Source organism: Arachis duranensis, chromosome 3 (assembly GCF_000817695.3).
Source record: "Arachis duranensis cultivar V14167 chromosome 3, aradu.V14167.gnm2.J7QH, whole genome shotgun sequence".
In the NCBI taxonomy this organism is placed as follows: domain Eukaryota; kingdom Viridiplantae; phylum Streptophyta; class Magnoliopsida; order Fabales; family Fabaceae; genus Arachis; species Arachis duranensis.
In genome coordinates, this window is record NC_029774.3 from 30,142,402 (window position 1) to 30,164,338 (window position 21,937).

Genomic DNA, 21,937 nt, shown 5'->3' on the forward strand with positions numbered 1-21,937 from the left:
TGTTATTGTTTTCCATAGATGAAACACGCGAACTTTGATAAACTAATTGTCTTTTTGTTTGGTGATATTGTCCAAAGAATGATGCTCCATTGAGTAAGTTTGAGATGTTGTGTAGTTCAGAAATAAATTTTCCGTGCTAAATTTGATGTCATTTGAAAGAATAGTGATTAGAAACTTATATAAGTAGTTCAAATAGTATGAAATTTGAATATTTGTAACGTAAAATTTATTATGATTATTAATGTTATTATTACATTTGTAATATGAATGTTTATTATTTTTAATGAGTTATTTATAGAAATTAACAAATTAATTATTGGAGTTATAAATCTATTGTATTGTTTATAACGGTGAGATATAATAAATATATGGATATGGATTGAATGTCTTTGTAGGTTACAAATTTTATTACAAATTTTTGTATATATTTTTTTTGTTGATTTGAAAATAATAGTTGATTTGGCTAAAATTGAGTGGTTGATTCTAATATTTTGCCAAGTAAGTGATGTTGCTGACATGACATTAGTAGAAAGAAAAAAATGTTTTAAAAGTAATGTGGGTAAACTTATGTATCTACTTTTATATATTAAGAATAGATAATCACTTGATTTTTGACATATGAAACAATTCTAGCATCTTGGTATGTCATATTCGCATGAAATTGCCTCAACAAATTAGGGTATACCTTGTCACGAATATCAAAGAGGTACCCATCCTTGGCGCTAAAAGATATGAACAAAATCCAAGCCCTTTTCAGCCATTGTTTCAAGTGAAATCAATTTGGGGGTGACAATGGGTTGTGCAACTGTATCACTTTGAAAGAAATGTCAGTTTGTCATGTTTAAAAATCGAGTGGAATTAAAGTTTATTTTTAGAAACTCGCCATACTTGGATTTGAAGGAAATTGGATCATGCAAAATAGGTTCAGAAACGGGATGATTAGAGAATCGAGATTCCATACCACGGGATTTAGGAGGAGGAGGTGGAAAGATTGTACGAGTGTCCTCTCCCTCAGTGAGTGGCTGCTTTTCTTGCGACAAACTAGGGCAGCGTGAATAGCTGGGTTCAGGGGAGGCAGCAGCAGAACTACGTGCGGAGGTCTTGGTGTGTGCTAGAGGTAGCAGGAGAGGTTTGTTGACGTGGTGAAGGAGGTGTGGTATCAATGAAGATGGTGGTGTTGGTAGCTCGGGAGTTTTGAGGGTGAGATTAATAACCTCCTCTCTTAGTGATAATCTTTTTTTAGGTATTGTGAGGCAGCACAAGGGTATAAGAATGTGTGCGTGAGAACTAGAGTGATCAATGTTGAGTAAAGAGTAATTATGAGAATGCTTGTGGGAGGCAAAGGGTTTTTATGTTTTTTAAAACGGATGCAATACATATGAATATCTTTTTTAAATATGGAAAGATTTTGAAATGAATTTGAAAAAGAAATTTTAGGAAGAATTTTGGAATAAATGGAATGATATCTGCAAAAAATAATAAAATCAGTTTTAAAGCAATAACAATTAATTTTGAAATAAATGTAGAAATCACATAATCATTTTAGCGGGGATTAAAGGTCGCAGCTTGAAAACTTGAATTTGTTCATCAACTACCCAGAGTATCTCGTCTCGACAAAAACTAAAAAAATCTTGTTAGTTTAGTCAACATAAATCTGCAGCACTTAAAATATCCAAAGCAGTTCTTAATTTACAAAATCTATCTTCAGCTAAGGGTTTAGTGAAAATATAAGCTAATTGATCATCTGATTATCTCTCTCATACGTTCTTATACCCATTAATGATGTCTCACAATGCCTAGAAGAAAGATTATCACTAGGAGAGGAGGTTATTACTCTCACTGTCACCCACAGACTTCTCAAGCTGCCAACACCACTATTTTCATTGATACCTCACCACCCTCACCACCTTAAAACTCTTCTCAACCTGCTACTGCTCAAATGGTGGGTACCAAAACTTCACCATGTTCTGCTGCTGCCACCCTTGAACCAATTTCTTTGCGTCCTAGCGCTTCACGAGAAAAGAGACCACTTGTTGAGGAAAGAGTAGGAAAATGACACTCGTGCAACCTCTCCACCTCCTCCTACATCCCGCGGTATGGAATCTCGTTTTTCTCTTCATCCCATATCTGAACCCATTTTGCATGACCTGATTTCTTTCAAATCCAAATATGCCTAATTTCCAGAAGTGATTCCAATAGGTTTTTAAATGTGACAAATTGTCATTTCTTTCAACGTGATATTGTTGCACGACCTATTGTTTCTCCCAAACAGATTTCACTTGAAAACCTAGTTGAAAAGGGCTTGAATTTTGTTCATATTTTTTAGCGCCAAGGATGGGGATCTTTGTTTGAGATTAGCAACAAAGTTTACCTTGACTAATTGAGGCAATTCTATGCCAATATGACATACCAAGATTCCCGAATCGTTTCCTATGTCAAAGTCCAAGTGATTATTTTAGATCAAAACCGTATTGGGGAAGCTTTGGGTTATCAAGACATTGGAATCCCTGTTTTCACTTCTGGAAAATGGGACTCAAACTTACATGTTAGCCTAAACACAGCCTTCCACATTATTTGTGACCAAGTTTCCCTTTGCATCGGCCTTACATCAACGCAAAAGCCCTTGGTCCCATCAATGCTCAACTCCATCGTATAATCACCCAGTTCATTCTCCCTCAAAAGTGGGTTTTTCCAACGAGTAACTTTGTGTGGCACTCTAGATCTGTATACTCTCATTCAAGAGACTTCAATGTCCTTTGCATACTTTATGATGAGACACATGCATAAATGTGTGAAAAGTGAGAAGAATGCTGTACTATCATATGCTCTATTTTTTACAAAAAATTTTGCATTTTATAATGTTGATCTCTCTGTGAAAATGTAGAAGTCCATAATTCATTCTTGAAAGGAGGTGGTACGATGAAAATGAACTTTGGCAGCTACCCACTGAACTTCCAAAAGACTTTCGGATGTCCGACTCACCCACAGATCCAAAAAGGAAGTCCAAAGGGAACAAGATTAAAGTCCTTTCTCGCATTGTAAAGGATGTGCTCCATGAAGTCTCTAACCTAGCTGACATGATGATCATGCGCACTAATATTCAACGCCGAGATGAAGCCGACCTCGAGTTGGAGGTTAGAAAGTCAAAGCAATGCATCGGCATTGTAGAACAGTACTTAAAGGATCTAAACGACTTTTCCTACCTCTCGGAGGACAAAGAATTAGAAGTGGGAGGTTCAGCTGGGGGGGTCAGATTCTGATGCCAAGAGCATATCTTTCGCTGTTGCTGTTGTTTACTTTATGAGACATTTTTCAGTTTTATCTCCTATTCTAAAATTTATTTTGGATCACTGTAGTGTCTTATGACTGGTCCTTTAAACTACTAAGACTTTTTCTTCCTACTGGAGACAAATGTCCAGAGACAAATATATTCGGGAGATAGATAAAAATACGAAATACTTCCATACTGTGTCAACCATTAGAAACAGAAGAAAGTTGGTTTCTGAACTTAGAATCGGAAACAGAGCTATAAAGAACCCCAGGAGAATAAAGCAAGAGGCCAGGAGATTCTATAGAAACTTATATTCACAAGAGGAAGCTCCGAAAATTACCGTTCAAGAAGGGTTGTTGAATAAGATATCATGGGAGCAAGCGCAAGAAATGGAGAAAATGCCAACTCTTGATGAAATTAAAGAGGCAGTGTGGAGTTGTGGATCCATTAAGGCTCCTGGTCCTGATGGATTTAATATGTTCTTCATCAAGAACACGTGGAATATTATCGGGGTCGAGTTTAGTGAATCCATGCTGAATTTTTTCAGAACAAGCTACCTCCCAAGGAATCTCAACATGACGTGGTAACCTTGGCTTCAAAAGTGGATGTGCCTTCAGAGATGAAAGACTACAGGCCAATTAATATGATTGGATGTATCTACAAAGTCATATCAAAATTCTGGTCAAGAGAATGAAGGGAGTTATGAATTGTTTGGTGGGGGAGGTTCAATCAGCATTTATTCAGGACAGGCAAATGTTGGATGGTGCTCTCATCGCATGTGAAACAGTAGCATAGATGAAAAAAGAAGAAAAATGGAGTAATTGTGAAGCTGGACTTCAAGAAAGCATATGACATGGTAAGGTGGTCGTTTCTAGATCGCATCTTAGAAAAAATGGGGTTTGGAGTAGTTTGGAGAGGATGGATACAAGGACTTCTCAAAACTGCTGCTATGTCAATTATCATCAATGGTTCACCGTCAGATCCTTTTCCAATGAAAAGAGGACTCAGACAAGGTGACTCGATATCACCTTTTCTTTTTATATTAGTGGCTGAAGTGTTGAATCGGATGTTAGAGTTGGCAAAGAAAAAATGTTTCATCAAGGGATTGGAGGTGGGTAAAGATAAAATAGCACTTTTTCATCTCCAATTTGTTGATGATACTATCCTATTTTGTGCGCCGGACAAGGGAACCTTGAGGAACCACAGGAGAATTCTGGCGTGTTTTGGTATCATGTCAGGATTAGTAATCAATTATCAGAAGTCAGTGCTTATTCCAATAAATATTTCAGACTTGGAAGCAAGATGTCTAGCCCAAGAATTGAAATGTCTGATAAGTTATCTACCAATGAAGTATTTGGGGATTCAACTAGGGGCTAATCCGAGAAGAATTGAAACATGGAAACCAGTATTAGACAAAATTGAGAAGAAATTAAGTAAGTGGAAATCAGGCTTATTATCATGGGCAGGGAGGATAACTATGATAAGAGCGGTGGTCAATAACCTACCGCTTTATTATCTGAGTTTGTTCAAACTACCAAAGACGGTGGCAAAAAAGATCATCTCTCTTCAATCAGACTTTTTTTTGGGGTTCCAAAGATAGAAGGAAGAAGATGCCAACAATAAAGTGGTGTGACATTCAAAAACCAAAGGAGTTTGGGGGTTTGGGGGTGGGTGATATCACAATCAAGAATGCGGCATTATTGTTCAAATGGTGGTGGAGGTTTGCAAAGGAAGATAAACCACTATGAAAAAAGATTGTTATCTCTTGTAATGAGGGACATCTAAATAACCATGTGTTGGAAAGTGATTTGCCAAAATCGAATGGACCGTGGAGAGATATTGTACAAGTGGTAAATGAAGATAATTTTTTTAAAGAAATAGCAATGAAAGGCTTCATAATGTGTGTGGGGAATGGAGGCAAGACAAAATTTTGGGAAGATGTCTGGGTGGGCGAACTGTGTTTGAAAAATAAGTTTCGAAGGTTGTATTTTATTTCTTTGCAAAAATCCGAGCTGATCTCAAATTGTGGCTTCTGGGATGGTCTCTGTTGGAACTGGAACCTTTTATGGAGAAGGCGTTTCTTTGAGTGGGAGAGTAAACACTGTGAGGAATTACACACTATTTTACATAATGTTATCTTTAATGCAGGTATCGAAGATCATACTATCTAGTCTCTTTCTGAGAATGGGTGCTTTTCAGTGAAATCACTTATTAGTACCACCTTGGGAGAAAAGCTGGGGTGGCAGAATCAAGACATTTTTTTGGCAACATTTGGAGAGGAATGGTACCACCTAGAATGGAGATGATGGGATGGTTTGCTTTATTAGGTAAACTAAATACCAAAGGAAGGCTAGCTAGGATTAATATTATAAGTAGATATGAATCTAAATGTATGCTGTATAATGCGGATGAAGAGGTTGATGATCACTTGTTTGTGCATTGTAAATTCATTTACAAGTTGTGGTGTTTAGCTTTAATGTTGGGGGTGTGGTGTGGGTAAGTCCGAGTAGTATTAGAGAGTGTTTTGAAGCTTGGTGTGCGCAAAAAGGTATGGCCATGGGGTTTAGAAAATGGGTTAATCTCTTCTTTGCAATTATATGGGTGACATGGAGAATTAGAAATCGTAGTCTTTGAGTTGAAAGAAACGAAGGAAGAGGAGGCATGGGAGGAGATAATGAGTCATTGGAAGGAGTGGGAAAAGATTCAAAATAAGAGGTTTGTGTGTACAAAAAATCAAGTGAGTCCAACTCTTTCTCTTTGTATACCACAATCGTCTCATAAACTACATTGGTGGTTATGTATTGAATTATTCTAGAAAAACAGAGATATGCAGTAGGCAGATATGTTTTTGGTACTAATAACAAGTTGCTGGCCATTGTAAATGAACTAATATGTGCAAGTAACAGGTTAATGGCAGTTGTCTTTGGTGTTGAAGTTGTTGTACAATTTGTTATTGAAGAATCATTAGGACAACTTGAGGAACTTGTAATAAGAACTGTAGAAGAAAGTATCATCAAATGGCAAAGGGGGGATAATAAGAGTTGCTGGACACAAAACTTTGAAAGAAACAGGCTAAGGAATTTGCTGCAAGAAGTCAGAAACATTGAGTTTATATTGACAAAGTTCAAGGAATTTTCTTTGATTGAGAATTTGAGATAAATAGCAAAAGATAGTGATAAATTTTGTGTGATCTAGTATAACTAGTAATGTGTGTTGTATATGATTTAGCAGTTATAATTTTACATATATAATTAGTTTTCTAGTGTCTTGATGGCAATGCCGAAGAGACACTACGGAGATTAATAAAATGGTTATGTGGATTGTTTGAGGAAAATATTTCTTTAGGTGATTAAATATAATAGGTGTTTAGGAGATAGTCTTTTTGAAATTATGAATCGTTTGTAATTTGTCTAAACATTCCTCCCTTTGCGTCGAGATTCCTAACAATAATCGAAAAAAAAAGACTTTTTCTTCCTGCAAGTACTTTTACTCTCCCTCCTTGATGACAAAAAGAGGAGAAAATAAAGATATTAAACTTCTTTTGGTTTTTATGCACTTTGGTTTATGCTTTTTGTCTATTGGTATCTATTTGTGATATCCTTTTTTATTTTGATCTGATTTATGTTCTCTGGTTATTTTCCCTGGGTGATTATCAATAATTCCTCTAGCTCGGAATTTTCTTGTCTTGTGCACTAAGTTTTGTCTAGCTTTTCTTTGTTTTATATTTGCTGCTTAAGTTTTTCTTAGGCCCTACAACTTTGTGCTATTGCTTAAGTCTTAAAGTATATCAGAATATCATCAATAAACACCACGATAAACTTGTCCAAGAAAGGTCGAAATATTCATGTAATCCATAAACACGGCATGTGTATTATTCAATCCAAAAGACATTACAGTGTACTCGTAATGACCATAACGAATTCTAAAAGCCATCTTAGGAATATCTTCCTCTCTCATCCTTATCTGATGATATCCGGACCTCAAGTCGAGCTTGGAGAAAATTCCGGATCTTTGCAACTGATCTATTAAGTCATCAATCCTCAGCCATTGATACTTATTCTTCACCATCACCTTATTTAACTGGTTGTAGTTCACATACAGTTGCATGATACCATCTTTCTTCTTCACTAATAACACAAATGCTCCCCACGGAAAAACACTTGGTCAGATAAGGCTCTTATCCATCAGTTCCTCCAACTGAACTTTGAGTTTTGCCAGCTCCAACAACGACATCCTATATGACGCAATTAAAATTAGCCCTACCCTTGGCACCAATTATATCGCGAATTGTATCTCTCGAGGAAGGAAATATTCGTTATATCCTCGGGAAATACCTCAGGAAATTCGTTTACTACTGGAATTTGTTTTAAATTCTGTTCGTCTACTGATGAGCTAGTGGCTAACAGCATATACTCCTGACATGCACTTCCACTATAATTCACCATTACCGAATTCAAGTAATAACCCCAGGCTACTATCGGTCCTTCTAACCCTTCGAACATAAACTGAACCGAACGTTCAAAACAGTCTAGCAACACATAATGCTTCGACAACTAATCCAAACCCAAAATCAAATCAAGTCCAGTTAAAGACAAGCATATTAAGTCATGAATAACTTGTTTGTTCTTTATGCGAAAAGGTACAACCTAGCCTAGTTATCACAACTTTAGAGGCTGGAGTATGCACATACAAATCATAAGTAAATTCGGATACTTTCAACCTTAATTCCTCAACTTTGTCAAATGAGATGAATGAATGTGATACCTTAGTATCATACGAAGCAATTAGGGTTTGTTACCAATTTCACAGTTACCTCAGATCAAAATATCGGACTTAGCAGCATCATTCACCGTCATAAAAAAACTTAGAGAATTGTCTTGGAAATTCACACTTGAAACATAGACCCAACTCGGCCCTGCTTGGCTTGTCTGGGTGGTAACCCCCGCATCTCTGACACCTCAAATGATCGGGTGGTAACCCCCTGCTTGTCATTTCTTTGGTAGTCATTTCGGCCTTAGGTGTATTGAGGCACATAGCCACCTCTCTTAAAGCCTTGACCCTTAGGCGCATATCTCCTGTCTTGGTCCTTCTTGTAGAACTCTAGGCGGTCACTCTTTGCCATAGCAGGCTTTCTCGAGCTTTCTTCCACTACCTTGCTCTTGTTCACCAACTCATAAAAGACTCGGATCTCCATAGGCACAACGGCGCTCATGATATCATTCTAAAGTCCACCCTCGTACTTAAGGCACTTTCACTCCTCATAATCTTCTGGAGCACCTTGACAAACTTTTGAGAATTAACACAGCTCCTCAAATTATTAAGGTATTCAGTCATAGTGTAACTATTCATTTTAGTACTTGTAATTAAAAACATTTATAACTTTGTTATTCAACTTATATTTGAACTTGTTAGGCTTGCTAAGGGATCATTTCCCTAAGCGCCAGTCATGGCTCATTTTAAGCCGTGAGACAAAATTTTCTAGTTGCTCAAAAAATTTCAATAAGTATCAACTGCGATTTTCCTATTCCCAATACAACCTATCAGATTGAGGCAACTAACAGATGACTTGAAACAAAGTGCAATTCATTGGAAGTGAGCAAAAATATCATGAATTCGATTATCAAGAAGTTGAAAGGCAAAATGAAGAAACAATAACCACCAAATTAACAATGAAACTAAGCTCCAACCACAAAATCCTGTCACATTCAAATTCTAAAAAATTTTGAAAATCCATCACCAAAAACCTAAACAAATTATAAAACAGAAGATACGCATTGTAACTTTTTTCCAGAAAAATATTTGTCCTCATCTTCATTTTGGTTATGATGAACATACAAGACCAACCCTACAATAGAGGATAAGCCAAGGAATACTCAAATCCAGTAAGAACCCCACTAACCAGGTGCTGAAGGCAGCCTGTCGTCGAATCTTTTGGCGGTTGTGTCTACAGTTAAGAGCTGAATCTAGGATTATTCTATTGAATTATTGACCCATGAGTTCGCTTTGATCGAAAATCCATCAAAATCGATTTTTTTGAGGCATTAATAGCAAGGGAACATGTGATTGAGTTGCTGTATTCAAAGTGAGCGAGCAAATGATTTTGCCGCCGGCCGCCAATCGGCCCCTCAGATGGAAGATCGTTGTTTGATGGGTCAATGATGTGTTTGTCATCTGGTTGTGATTTGTGAACTTTTACCAATATGAGGTTGTTAACAAATTATTAAAAATTTTGTTGTCAATAAATAAATATAAAATTATAAATTGGGACAAATTTATAAATAATTTGGACAGCTTCATTCAATGGAACTTTGTATAACATATCCATCAAATATTTACTTTGCCATGATTCTTATGAAATCTTGTTCCCTATTATTTGTACAATAGTGATTAATCTTAAACAAGCCGATGCACCAGTAGCAAGTTGCACAGTTCAAGCTCTGACATCGACATTTTCATATAACCAATCCGCGATGATAAATTACATAGAAAAAAACCCGATCATGGAGCCAGGTAAGGATAACCCACAGCTCTTCACTTTGCTCAAAAAATACCGCTCAAAAAACCCCTACAAAACAGAGCGACACTTCAATATACAAGGCTAATTATTAATTATAGTGGACTGAAGATAATAGCTTTAGAGAAAACGGTTAATGGGTGTAACAAACCAAATCCCCGAGCCCTTCCTTGTTTCGTTTCTGCAAAAATTTGGGACAAACAATAAAGTCATTACAAAAAGGAATGGTTTCATAACATTCAGCTTATAGAAAAAAGACACATGTTGTTACCTTGGTTTTCCTTCAAAGGCGTCGTTTATTTCATCCGTAGTAGGCCTTTCAAGAAACGTCGACAAAATGACATACTTCTCCTTCCCAGATGGGTCATCAACTCTCTTGTACAACTCATAACGGTATGGATAAGACATCCTAAATCATAAGTGCATTGCAGCACTATAGTTAGATGTCATACATCTGCATTCCTTATTCTAATTCCAACTTATTCTAATTCCAACAATCGGTTAAAATTTCCAGATAAGCAAGACAATATATTAATGTTTACTAATAATAGTAACCAGATGACGAGAGTTAAGTCGAATTTTTTTCTTATGGAAAATGTTAAATTTGGTTGTGTTTATATCAAGCAACGCATTTAATAATATCTTCTAGATATAGTTTCAGTAAAACCATCTTACTAATTATACAATCTAATCAGAAGTTTAGTGAAGAAGAATGATGGGAAGCAAGCCGAAACATGTATAAAAGCACAATCATGAAAATATATGCTGCCTGCTAACCTGATAGCTCCCATGATGGGGTACTGGGTTCCCGCATAATAAAGAAGCCGGAAAAAGTAGCAACTTTCAAAAGATGCTGCATACTTGAGTCTCTGGTCTCGTCCCATTGTCTAGCAAGATTAAGATGATAGATATATAACCTTACATTTTGTATAATAAATGGTTACCACTTACCACCAAACTGCTGGGCGCTAAGTACTTACTTGCATAATACCACTAGAACCAGGTAAATCCTGAACTCACAGAAACCCAGAAGTGTGTCAGTTTAAGATTAGAATAACTAAATGTGTAAATAATGTTTAGAGAGAGGCTGTTAGTTGCAATACAAATGATAAAGCTATTATGGTCTTGGGGAAGATTTTGAAAGCAAAAATATATTCTGTAAAGAATTAAGAAACTATATCTAGTTTGTAACGAATAACTCCCTCAGTATCTTCAATCATAAAATCTCATTTGCAATGTGTAATTGGTGGTTTCGCCACTTAAAAGCATGGGAATATCAAACAGCTCAACAGAAAAGTGTGTGGCAAGAACTAATTTACTCAGTTTTGCGAAAATAGATGCAATCTAATACAAAGAGCTCCAACAATCGCAACAGATGCTCCAAGAATAATGAAAAGTTTCATATCTACCACCACCATAGTCACCATAATCATAGCCATCATAAAATGCATCTCATATATAAAGGATAGGCTTAGCAATTCGTTAGTAGTTACTATGTTGGTCATATTTTACATATCTCAGCACTAAGTATACTGGTTTTCATTTTCATCATTTTCATACCAGTCTCTTTTTCCCAGGTTTTTATTTTTTATTTTTTTTTTGTGTGTAAACCACCAGGGTTTGGTCATCATCATCATCATCATTATTATACCATTTACATGAGTTGGAATGAGATCTTGCTTTAAGGTGGAAAATGCAAGTGCTAAACCACTTGAACCAACCAATCGTTCAATAGGTAAAAGGTATAACAAAAATAACAGATAACTAGTAAATTGTATAAAATTTCATTGAACAAATTTGAAACTATTGCAAAAGAAACTGAAAGCAGAACCTTAAGCCTGGCATTGATTAGAATAACTGGTCTGTGTTCAGCAGCATTTGTCATTGCTCTCAGATCCTGAACATCCCGTCTCAAAGATATCAGAGTGGAAAACAGTGTCTGTAAACAGGAGAAAAACATGTACTTCATCCGATTCATAATGAGAGTCATTTTTCCTTTCCAAATACATTAAAAAAAATTTCAATCGGAAAAGGCAAAAAAGGAAAAAAGACGCTCATCAGATGCGGTATAATCTATAAAAACACAGGTACACACACAGGCTTGGCAGATGATATCACTAGAACATGTCTGTAAGACTCCGACTCTAGCATCTTACATCAATGATACAATTCCCTACAGCATTTTGAGGAGCAACCAAGATATACAAGTCATCTTGCTCTTCAACCTCTGCAGCACCTGTGTTTGAAAATACAGGAGGAAGTTCTATGCTTAGGCATATATCACAAGAATAAAGGAAGAGTATATCTGGTATACTAATAATCTTTTTCTTCCCTTTTCATGGCATCCAAACAAGCATCAAGTAAAAGTGTAAAACACCATGAATCTAATAAAAAAAGCAGTGTCACAGAGGTTACTAAACAAATATTTACCTATAGAACCAATATTAATGAAGGTTCCTTTTGCACCATAATCACCCCAATCCATGAACTCCAGAATCTTTCTACTTCCGGCAAGCTGCAAAGGCATTCCAGCAAGAGCACCTTCTCCCATTGACCCTTGTACACAGACCTGCATGATGATGTAAGAGATAGTTTAAACTTTAAACAACACTAAGTCTAACATTTTATTCTCTAGAAACAAAAGTGTTATATGTTAGAAATACAAAACAAGTTGCATACCTTAACACGTTTTCCATCATCAGCAAATGAAAGGGCAAGACCTCGAACAAGTTCCATCAAGGTACCTATTCGATAAACGTCCTATACGCCAAAATATATTATCAAATCAAGACATTTAAAAGAAATAAAAGGAGAAAAAAAGTTCACATACCATTTCTGGGTTCAATTCAGGAATGTTTATGTCCACCTGTTTGATGGAGTAACAAATAAGCAGACATCAGCTGTGGCAGTAGGATATAAAGAAATACCAGCTTTGGCCAAGTTATAACATAGTCTCTCTATGCTTGCTAAAATAATTCAAAATTAATTTCTTTTAGGGTGTGTTTGGAATCCCTAGGAATTGGAAATGATTTGATTTGTAAATCAAATCTTATGTTTGGAATAGATAAAAATTAAGAATTGATTTGATTTTTAATTCCATGGAATTTACAATATAGCTAAAATCAAATCTCTTTATTTTTTAGAGGATTTTATTGGAGTCGAAATGATTTGGTGTGCTAAAAATGTAAAAAGCTATTTTTACCCTTTAGGTATTAGTATAAAAGAAAGGGAATTTGGAGAAGGGAAGAGGTGGTGGTTGTGGGATGTCCAGTGGCGGTCACCGGTGGTCCAGTGGTGGTCAGGCAGTTGTACAGCGGCAGTCCAGCAATAATTATTGGTAGTGATGAAAAATCGTATGGTAAATAAAGGATAAAAATATAAAATCAAACTATTATATCAAATTTTAAATCAAATCAATTCCTATTTTACATAATTACTTCCAACAACAACAACAACAACAACAACAACAACAAAGCCTTCCAAATACAATAATTCATTTCCTATTCAATTCATTTCAAATCAAATCAATATCAAAATTATTTTGTTCTAAACACATCCTTACATTTAAATATCGGCTAAAGAGAGCAGAACTAAGAATGACAAAGTTAAAGTTACTAAACTGGTTACTCGTTCAAATAATAGGAAGCACTATATACACTACAAATATTTCTGATAAAGTGCCTTACCTTCAACCTAGTTTTTCCATCATTGACAGCCCGTTGTGTAGCTTTTATCACATCATCGTAAAAATATTGTCTGATTTCTCTTGAATGGGGAATGTTATTTAGTCTAGTAGGAATCCCTCTCCACTTATCCTATAACAAGCTAAAGCAAAATAAGAAATAACATACAGAGGAGGGTTTCACAGAACATGAAGGAGTACTAATGAAGCCAATGCCTTTTAAAATGTGCAACCATCTCTACCTGGCTCGAAGACCCTGATCCCTTCTTTGTATCAAGAATCGATTTTTCTGAACAAAAAGAAGTTAGCAAATTATCTTAATTAGTATGAATTTTTCAGGCTTAACTCTCATCAACATTACCAAGTTTCAAATTAATGTATATCCTCATTTTCATAAGAAAACTGAAAAACATAGAGATGGTATCAGCTAGATATAAGTTGATGAATGATATGCGAGCAAACTATAATTTTATGAATTCCCTACAAATATACAGCAGGGTAAAGTTCAACATATGCAACCTAATGTTCTTTGAATCTCCGTGTCTCCAGATTTCAATATTTTCCCTTTACTCTGTTGCAGTTGTGATAGTGAAGATTCGACTTCTTTGAAAACTTCCTCCTTTGAACGGCTGCCATCAATCTGAGCATATGACAATAGATTTTAAGTGACAAAAAATCCCACTGGTTCACATTGAGAAATGGAAGCAAACACAGCAAAGAATGTTAATATCAAAAGACCTTCTTTGTGATGTTTGAGTAGGAGGAAGATGCGGCTTCTGCATTTTGTTTATATATTTCTAGGCGTGATTTGACCTGAAAAGAATCAGATTAGTATACATAAGATATTTCAGAAGGATACCACATTGGCTTAACAGCAAAATCCTTAAACTACAGCGCAACAAGAAGCTCAAACAATTCTCTTTCAGAATGATTAACTTTATTACTATGTTCTCTTCATCTAAAATAAGCATAGAAAATGGAAAAAGGTAATTCAATGATAAGCTATCATTCGCAAATGACTTAAATGAAATTATACAAGGAAAGGTGATCCCCAGAAAAAATTTGGAAGAGTCATAACTCATAACATTAAATACTCAGACAGATACCTATGTTATTAAGAAACTACAAGTGCTGTTCCTTTAGAACTCATTACTTCTCTAATTTTAGTAATGATTTTCATGTTTGTATAACTAAACATTGGTACAAATTCAATATTTGGTGTAAGTTATTGAATGTGTGCAATATCTAACATAGTTTAGGGATAACTTATTATCTTCCTGACTACGCCTACTTTGCCAAAGATGCTGTAGAAAGATATGTCTAGTGATTGATAATTTGATATTTAATTCCAGGAAGCCAGCTAGATTACTATAATGTGATAAAGTAGGACAAAGGTTTCCACGTAGTAGCAAACTAGGTAGCAGATACAGTGACACGGAGGGTACACACAACATGAACACAAAATTAAAGGTCATAGGCACAACATATTTTAATTAATTATTTTCTTTTTTAAGTAAAAAAGCCTTTCTATTCATAAGATCAAATATAAATCTCCAAACTCTAACTGTCATTCGCTGTAACAGATATGGATCATTTCATTTTGAGTCAATTGTTCATGATTGCATTTGAGTACCCAAAACAGATAAATTTTGAGCTGGTTCATCTTGGTAAGCTACCTACAAGCACCATTAAAGAGAAAAATAAAAGGGTAAAAGTCATACTTTTTCTTCAGTGTCATCAGGACGCATGACCAGCCTGGCTTTGATTTCTTCAGATTCCAGTGGAAAAAATTTTAGATGATATATTTTCCCTGTCACTGGGTCTAACCTTCTACCAACACATCTGTCGATCAGAATTTCATCAGGAACCTGAGTATTAGAAAACTTACTAACTCAGCGAGGAAGACAAAAATATTTACTTTTGCTTAATACACATGCATGTCATATATATTGATGATAAATAGTATGGCAGGCTCATTTTTTGGTCAATAAGTAAATAACACAGTAGTATCATAATATGGTTATGCATGCAAGTAACATAAAAATTTGAGAAAGGAAGGGAGGACTAAAGAACTTATTGTACTTGCCAAAATAAATAAATAAATAAATGAATATTAAGTTATTAACTATACATTTTGCAGAAGGAATCTTGGCTTAAATTGAGAAGATTGTGTAAATTAATAAGAAGCATAGGAAATTAATTCGGTAACAATGTCAGTAGTAAAGTTGGCATACATCTAATACAATATACAAATCAGGTCGTATCTGCATTTTCTCCAGACTCTCAGCTTGGGAAAAAGTCCGAGGGTAGCCATCAAGAAGCCAACCCCTTTGTTTTGCATCTTCACGAGATAATCGTGCTGCCACCATCTGCAATGAATAAACAGATAAATAAAGCATGCATTTCAGCATATAAATGTAGGGTACAAAATGAAATTGAAAGGGGAAAGGGTTTTGAAAATACAGCTGTCACAATTTCATCGGGAACCAAACGACCAGAATTCATGAACTCCTTTGCTTTGTTTCCAATTTCCGTCCCAGCTGCAACTTCTGCTCTTAGGAGATCCCCGGTTGATATGTGCACCAATCCAAACTGCAGAATAACACAACTTGAGCAAGACTACAGCATATATTTCCATTAATCAATGTAGTTGCTAGGGTAACATTACTACTTTACTAGTATCAGACCACTACGCTGCACACTTATATAATAGTCATGAGCAATTTCGCATGCAATGGCTGTGAAATAGCTTTCTAACCTAATTTCGCAGTTTGAGCCCGCGAAATTGAGATATAATACCACAAAAACATACTTTCCTCCATTATTACATAAATTAGTAAATAAGGAATTTTTTTATTTAAAAAAAAAAAACCCCAACTACTTGTATTTGGGAAAGAATCCTCTTTCCTCTTTCTTCTTCTTTCTCATTTTTTTTCCCGTTTTCTTCAGCAAACATTGCCTCCAGAAACATTTGATTTAAAATGTAAAACTGTTTTGAACCTAAATTAAACAAATTCATGAACTTCAGCTAGTACATCTTCAACAACTTACCTGCACACCAATGTTCATGAAAACAAAAAGGTAATGAGTACCTTAAGAACAAGATCAGTGATCAAGAAATATTTCTTATTTAATTAATATACTGAGAAAAACTATTAAATTTTTATACGAGGTTAGTAAAGGACCTTTTGGACAATCAATTCACATTGAGTTCCCTTTCCTGAAGCAGGTGCACCAGATATCATAATCTTCAATGGCTCGCTGGTGGAACAGTTCACTTTCAGCGCCTTATCAAAAGAAGAAATAAGAAGAAAAGAGAATGCTTACGGGTCAGTGAAATAGAAGAAAGCGTGGAATAAAGAGAACCGACAGAGGAAAAAAAATGTTAACCTTGGGTGATGTTAGTGCAAAATGGTTATGAGTGCGGAGAGGTGGAGTTTGGAAGGAGAAGTGGCGGAGTGGCAGCCATGCGTGACGGGATGAAGAAGGTGAAGAAGCAGAGAGAAGAGAAGGAGAGGGAGAAGGGTGGAGAGTGGTGGTGTGGTGGAAGGAGGAGGAGGGTGCAGAGTGCAGCATCCTTGTGTTGAGTGTTGAGAGAAGGAAGAAGAGATTTTGTAGAGACTTGGCATTTAGTTTAGTTCAGTTGAGTGGCTGAGGCTCACACTTGACCCGCACCACCAAGAAGCAACAACGGCCACCAACTTCATCAATCTCTAATTTCTGGCTTATATTTATCAGAAGTAAAATTTATTTATTAAAAACAATTTAGTATTTATGTTAGCTAATTATCGATTAAAATTACTAAAAACTGATAATTCCTAAAAATTTTTATTATTTCAGTTGCTACTTTTTGCCGCAGCCGACAATTTATTTGAGTAAATCCTTATAATAGTGTTTAAGATTTATGCAATTATTCAATATGGTTATTGAGATTCTAATTTCATCATTATAGTTCTCCATATACAGTTTCGACATTAGGAGTGTTTGCGATACGGTTTGGATCGGTTTTGAGTCAAAAATTTATTCGATTCGAACACTAATTTTACTTGCGGTGCAGTTTAGATTGGATGCTTTTAAAGAAAATCCGATCCGATCCAATTTCAATCGGTTTATATTAGATTGGATTTGCGGTTTTTAAATTAAAATATATATATATATATATATATAACAAGTCTCAACATCAAATTTTAAATAATCAACAATGATATAACAAGTCTCAATAATATCTTAAAAAGTCAACAATAACATAACGATAGAAATAAAATTATAGATTAGTTAAAATAAATAAATAAGTAACATTTTGAACATAAAATATTTATTAAATAATAATAATACATGAATAATATAAAAATCTATAAAAAATTGAACATATTATAAGTCTAATCGTAAATATAATAATAAAATAATAATATTATAACATATTGTGCGGTTTGAATTAGATTGGATCGGTTATGAAAAATAGATCCAAAATCCGATCCGATCCAGCAGTTTGTAAAAAATAGAATCCAATCAAATTCGAATTAGTACGGTTTTGATCGGTTTTCGGTTTGAATTGGATTGAATGAACAGTTTAATTTGGATCAATTTGGATTCGAACACCCCTACCAGACACTATAATGATTCGTAAACATTTTTTCGCAGGGGCGAAGCTACATACATAGAAAGGGGGGCAATCGCCCCCCCTAATTTTAATTTTTTACATGTAAATTATATGTAAATTTCAGTTTAGCCCCCCTTAAAATTTTATTTTAGTCTTTTTTTAGTGTGTAAATATTTTTGGCCCCCCTCTAATATTTCTTCTAGCTCCGCCCCTGTTTTTTCGATTATGAGTCAGTTATCGCCGTACCGACTTGGTATTACTGTGCCACGCTAGAGGGTGTTAAAATATTGTCATTTTTGTTTCACTCCCAAATTTAGAGAAAATGATGCCATTTGGATTAAACAGAAACACTCCACTCGGTTTCTCCACTTTCGAACTTCCATTCCTTCTTCTTTTTTCAGCAATGACATTGCCGTAGGGTTCTGTGGATGAAGTTAAAAATTTTGAGACAAAAAAAAACATGCGACTTAAAGACTGAGTTAGTCGTTCATCTCCTCCATTTTTTATTTCCCAAAAACTAAAAGATCACCAAAAAAAAAATCAGAATCAGAACCTGATTTTCCCAATAAGTCAGTCAAAGAACAACACGAATCAATAAATCAGATCCTATCCCTACGCCTCGAAGACACAGATCTTAAAGATTGTCACCTGAAATTCGCCGCCACGATTTTTTCCAATGACGATGACGAGACCGCCAGAGATTGCGTAACAACCCCTGGCCAGTCGTAGTCGAGGGAACCTCCGATGCCGTGATCGAGATTGAGTCGAAGAACGAATACCGAGCATACGTTAGATAATGAACTTAAAGATCATTATAGTATCCGAAGCTATATCTAAAAGACTACAATAATAAAATTAAAATATAAAAGATTACATTAGATAATTTCGTGAATCTTAGGAAGTATTAAAGAAATTTACTCCATCTTATTTTGTTGTAGCATTGCTGTTTCAGAGGCACAGAACCAATGTGACTCATGTCTCCCAAGAAAGTGTTATGTGTTTAGGAGGCATGGACCAATTTGACTTCTCTAGACTAAACTTGATTTGCGCTTTAGTTCTCTTATCCCACATCCAATAAGTCAAGTAGACCTCTCTTTCTCCTCTCATTTCATATTTTTGCTTCTCTCTACGAAAATTCAGTTTTTTTTTTTTCTAAAATTTTTCTCTCAACATTCTCTTAAATCACATTAAGGTTAGTAATTCCTTCATTTACTGTTTTATTTTTAGTTATAATTGCACACATCTATTATGATTATTTTTATGTGTATATTAGTTTAGGTAGTTTAGACAATTTTAGAGTTATGAATGATTTTGTATGACTTTTAAGATAGTTGAAATTAAATATTTTACATAGATTAAATTAGGAAATCAGAAAGTATGTTATTGTTTGAATGTGTTATTAATTTTAGATTATATTTTTGTTTGGACGAATTTGCATGTTGTCATATAGTTTTTAAGTTTGTTATTTAGATTTTATTTTTTATTAGATTAGGTTAATTTAGGATATCATTGTGTTAGGATCAATCTACATGTTATTTTATTATTACTAGCATTTGGCTCGTAGAAATGCACAGGACCACAAGAAAAATTTTCACCACATAAATTTATTTATTCCTAAAAATTTTCTAACTTTTTATCATAAGAAGATTTTATAAAAAGATATTCGAGAACAAATTTCTATCATCTGTTCATACAAAAATTCGGCAATAACATAAATTCAAATATTTATTTTTTAGTAATATTATTAAAAAATTAAAGAATATTAAGTCATCACATGGATAATATTCAGTTATATTCTACAAAATATTAGTCCCCTAAATGAAGTCAATAATAGAAATACATATATCTTCCACAACAAAAGAAGTAGCTAGTAGATATGGTAGAAATCAAACCTAAACACAAAAAAACAAAGGAGCCAAATTACAATGCATGCTAATAATAAACAAAATGTGATTTGTCCCACATCCACAAACACTTCACCATAAGTCCTGATTGAGAGATGCAATCTTTTTGAAGTAAAGAAGAACATAATTTTCAATTTAGTTTGAAGGATACAGATACATTTATTATTGAACAAGGATATATAAAGAAAGTTGTTTTAAGACTTGCAATGGCATGTAAGACATAACCAGTTGAACTCTTAATTAATAACATCACCAAAGTACTTTTTTTGTTTTTTATGATAACGTTCAAATTTCACCACGCAATAAAAGTGCCCACAATCTTATGAAGAAGAACTGCACCTTCCAATATATATATGAACCATATGGAGATGCCAAGGAACCACAATTGAGCTTAGAAAAAAATAATGAAACCGAGGTTGCAACATTAATAGTAGTGTCCCCTCCTTCATCAATTTTAACTTTTAACATTAGTGTCTTCCCATTCAAGTAAGTCCTTAAATGAGATTGGTTGTCAACAACCCATGACCTTGGCTCCGGTTTCACCTCTGACAAAAATTGCTATCCACAAAGTGAAATCAAAAGCCTCTGAGAATAACCACTCAATCTCACTCAGAATCATTTGACTCAATCCCCTATTGAAACTTTAATTCTATTTTCCGAATTTCTTTTATTTTTCCCCAAATCGAAATTTCAATGTTCTAATCTGGTCCTCCACTATTATTACCTATTGTTATTACTTTTACTGTCATTAACAAATTCACTGCGTCTTAATAGTTAATACAGATCAACTACATCTCATTCCACGTGTCCATAACTCATGCAAGACACATGATATGATTGCCTTAGCCACCTTAAGTCCTTGGTCATTACAGACGTATACCCATATGATTATATGCTTCAGTAAATAGATAAATATTTTATAAAAACAAGATAAATCTCATACTTTTTGTTTAATAACTGGCTATTGTAAGTGTAATTATTTATTTAAACCTTCAATTTAAATTTGAACACTCAAAGAACAAAGTATATACTTGATACGTCAATAATTGAAAGAAAAAAGTATCATTCATCTCTATTTTGTAAGTGCTAAACACAGTACCTTAGTCAAAATAAAGGACAGTTTTTAGACTCATCTAATGAGAATGTTGTTAACCATTCGATTTCGAGAGTATAAAAATTCACATTCATAATATCTATAATTTTATACTCATAATAATGTTCATAATTATCAAATTTTTTCAATTAATATTATCCAATTTTAAATTATATCTTATTCTATATTTAAAATTATCTCACATGTATATTAATTAGTCATGATTTTATACTATTTTAATATTTTTTATTTGATATTCATGTCTATTTTTTTATTATTTTAATATGATCAGTTAATAATTACATTTAAATATTTGTTTCATAATTTTCTTCTGTAGTTCATTTTTTTATTTGTTATTTTCATAAAAGTCTATATATAAAAATATGAATTGTACCGTAAAAATTGTTAAAATATCTTTAATTTAATATTCATAATGTTATACCTATAACATTTGTAATTTTCCTAATTTTAAATATATAGCATCCATAATAAAAAAATTGAGACAAATTTATTATTATTTATTATTTATTTTTAGGTACAAATCAATATTTTTTGGATGATTTTAATTTTTAATAAATTGAGACTAATCAAATTTGATATGTTTGAATTTTAAATAAAATGTGTTGTGATGATTTAGAAATATTTTTTAGGGTTAATGATATAATGATTTAAGATTTTCATTTGGAAAAAGCTTGCATATTGTGTATATAATAATGAGGAAGAGTTTTTGGGTTTTGATTCTAATAAAATTTGGGACTGATTTTTAATGTAATTAAATAAAAGAAAACAGTTATAAAAAATTTATGCTTTCTTATAAACAAGAGTATTATTTAATATATATTTATTTATCATTTATAATATTTTAGCTACTGT

The 21,937-nt window shown here is 34.0% G+C and overlaps 1 protein-coding gene across 1 annotated transcript; it reads right to left on the reverse strand.

The window, feature by feature from the left end:
• Positions 1 to 9,542: 9,542 nt before the first annotated feature.
• On the reverse strand, positions 9,543 to 17,122 carry LOC107478433 (adenylate kinase 5, chloroplastic). The gene is made up of 19 exons (XM_016098572.3): positions 16,858 to 17,122; positions 16,653 to 16,754; positions 15,931 to 16,059; positions 15,702 to 15,836; positions 15,189 to 15,335; positions 14,206 to 14,280; positions 13,987 to 14,107; positions 13,710 to 13,756; positions 13,472 to 13,600; positions 12,616 to 12,651; positions 12,465 to 12,545; positions 12,216 to 12,354; positions 11,942 to 12,021; positions 11,617 to 11,682; positions 10,766 to 10,795; positions 10,563 to 10,672; positions 10,057 to 10,194; positions 9,937 to 9,966; positions 9,543 to 9,836 (listed from the first exon to the last, which is right to left on the reverse strand). The coding sequence occupies exons 1-19, from the start codon at positions 17,041 to 17,043 to the stop codon at positions 9,812 to 9,814; spliced, it is 1,806 nt and encodes a 601-aa protein (XP_015954058.1). The 5' UTR covers positions 17,044 to 17,122; the 3' UTR covers positions 9,543 to 9,811.
• Between the last annotated feature and the right edge of the window lie 4,815 nt (positions 17,123 to 21,937).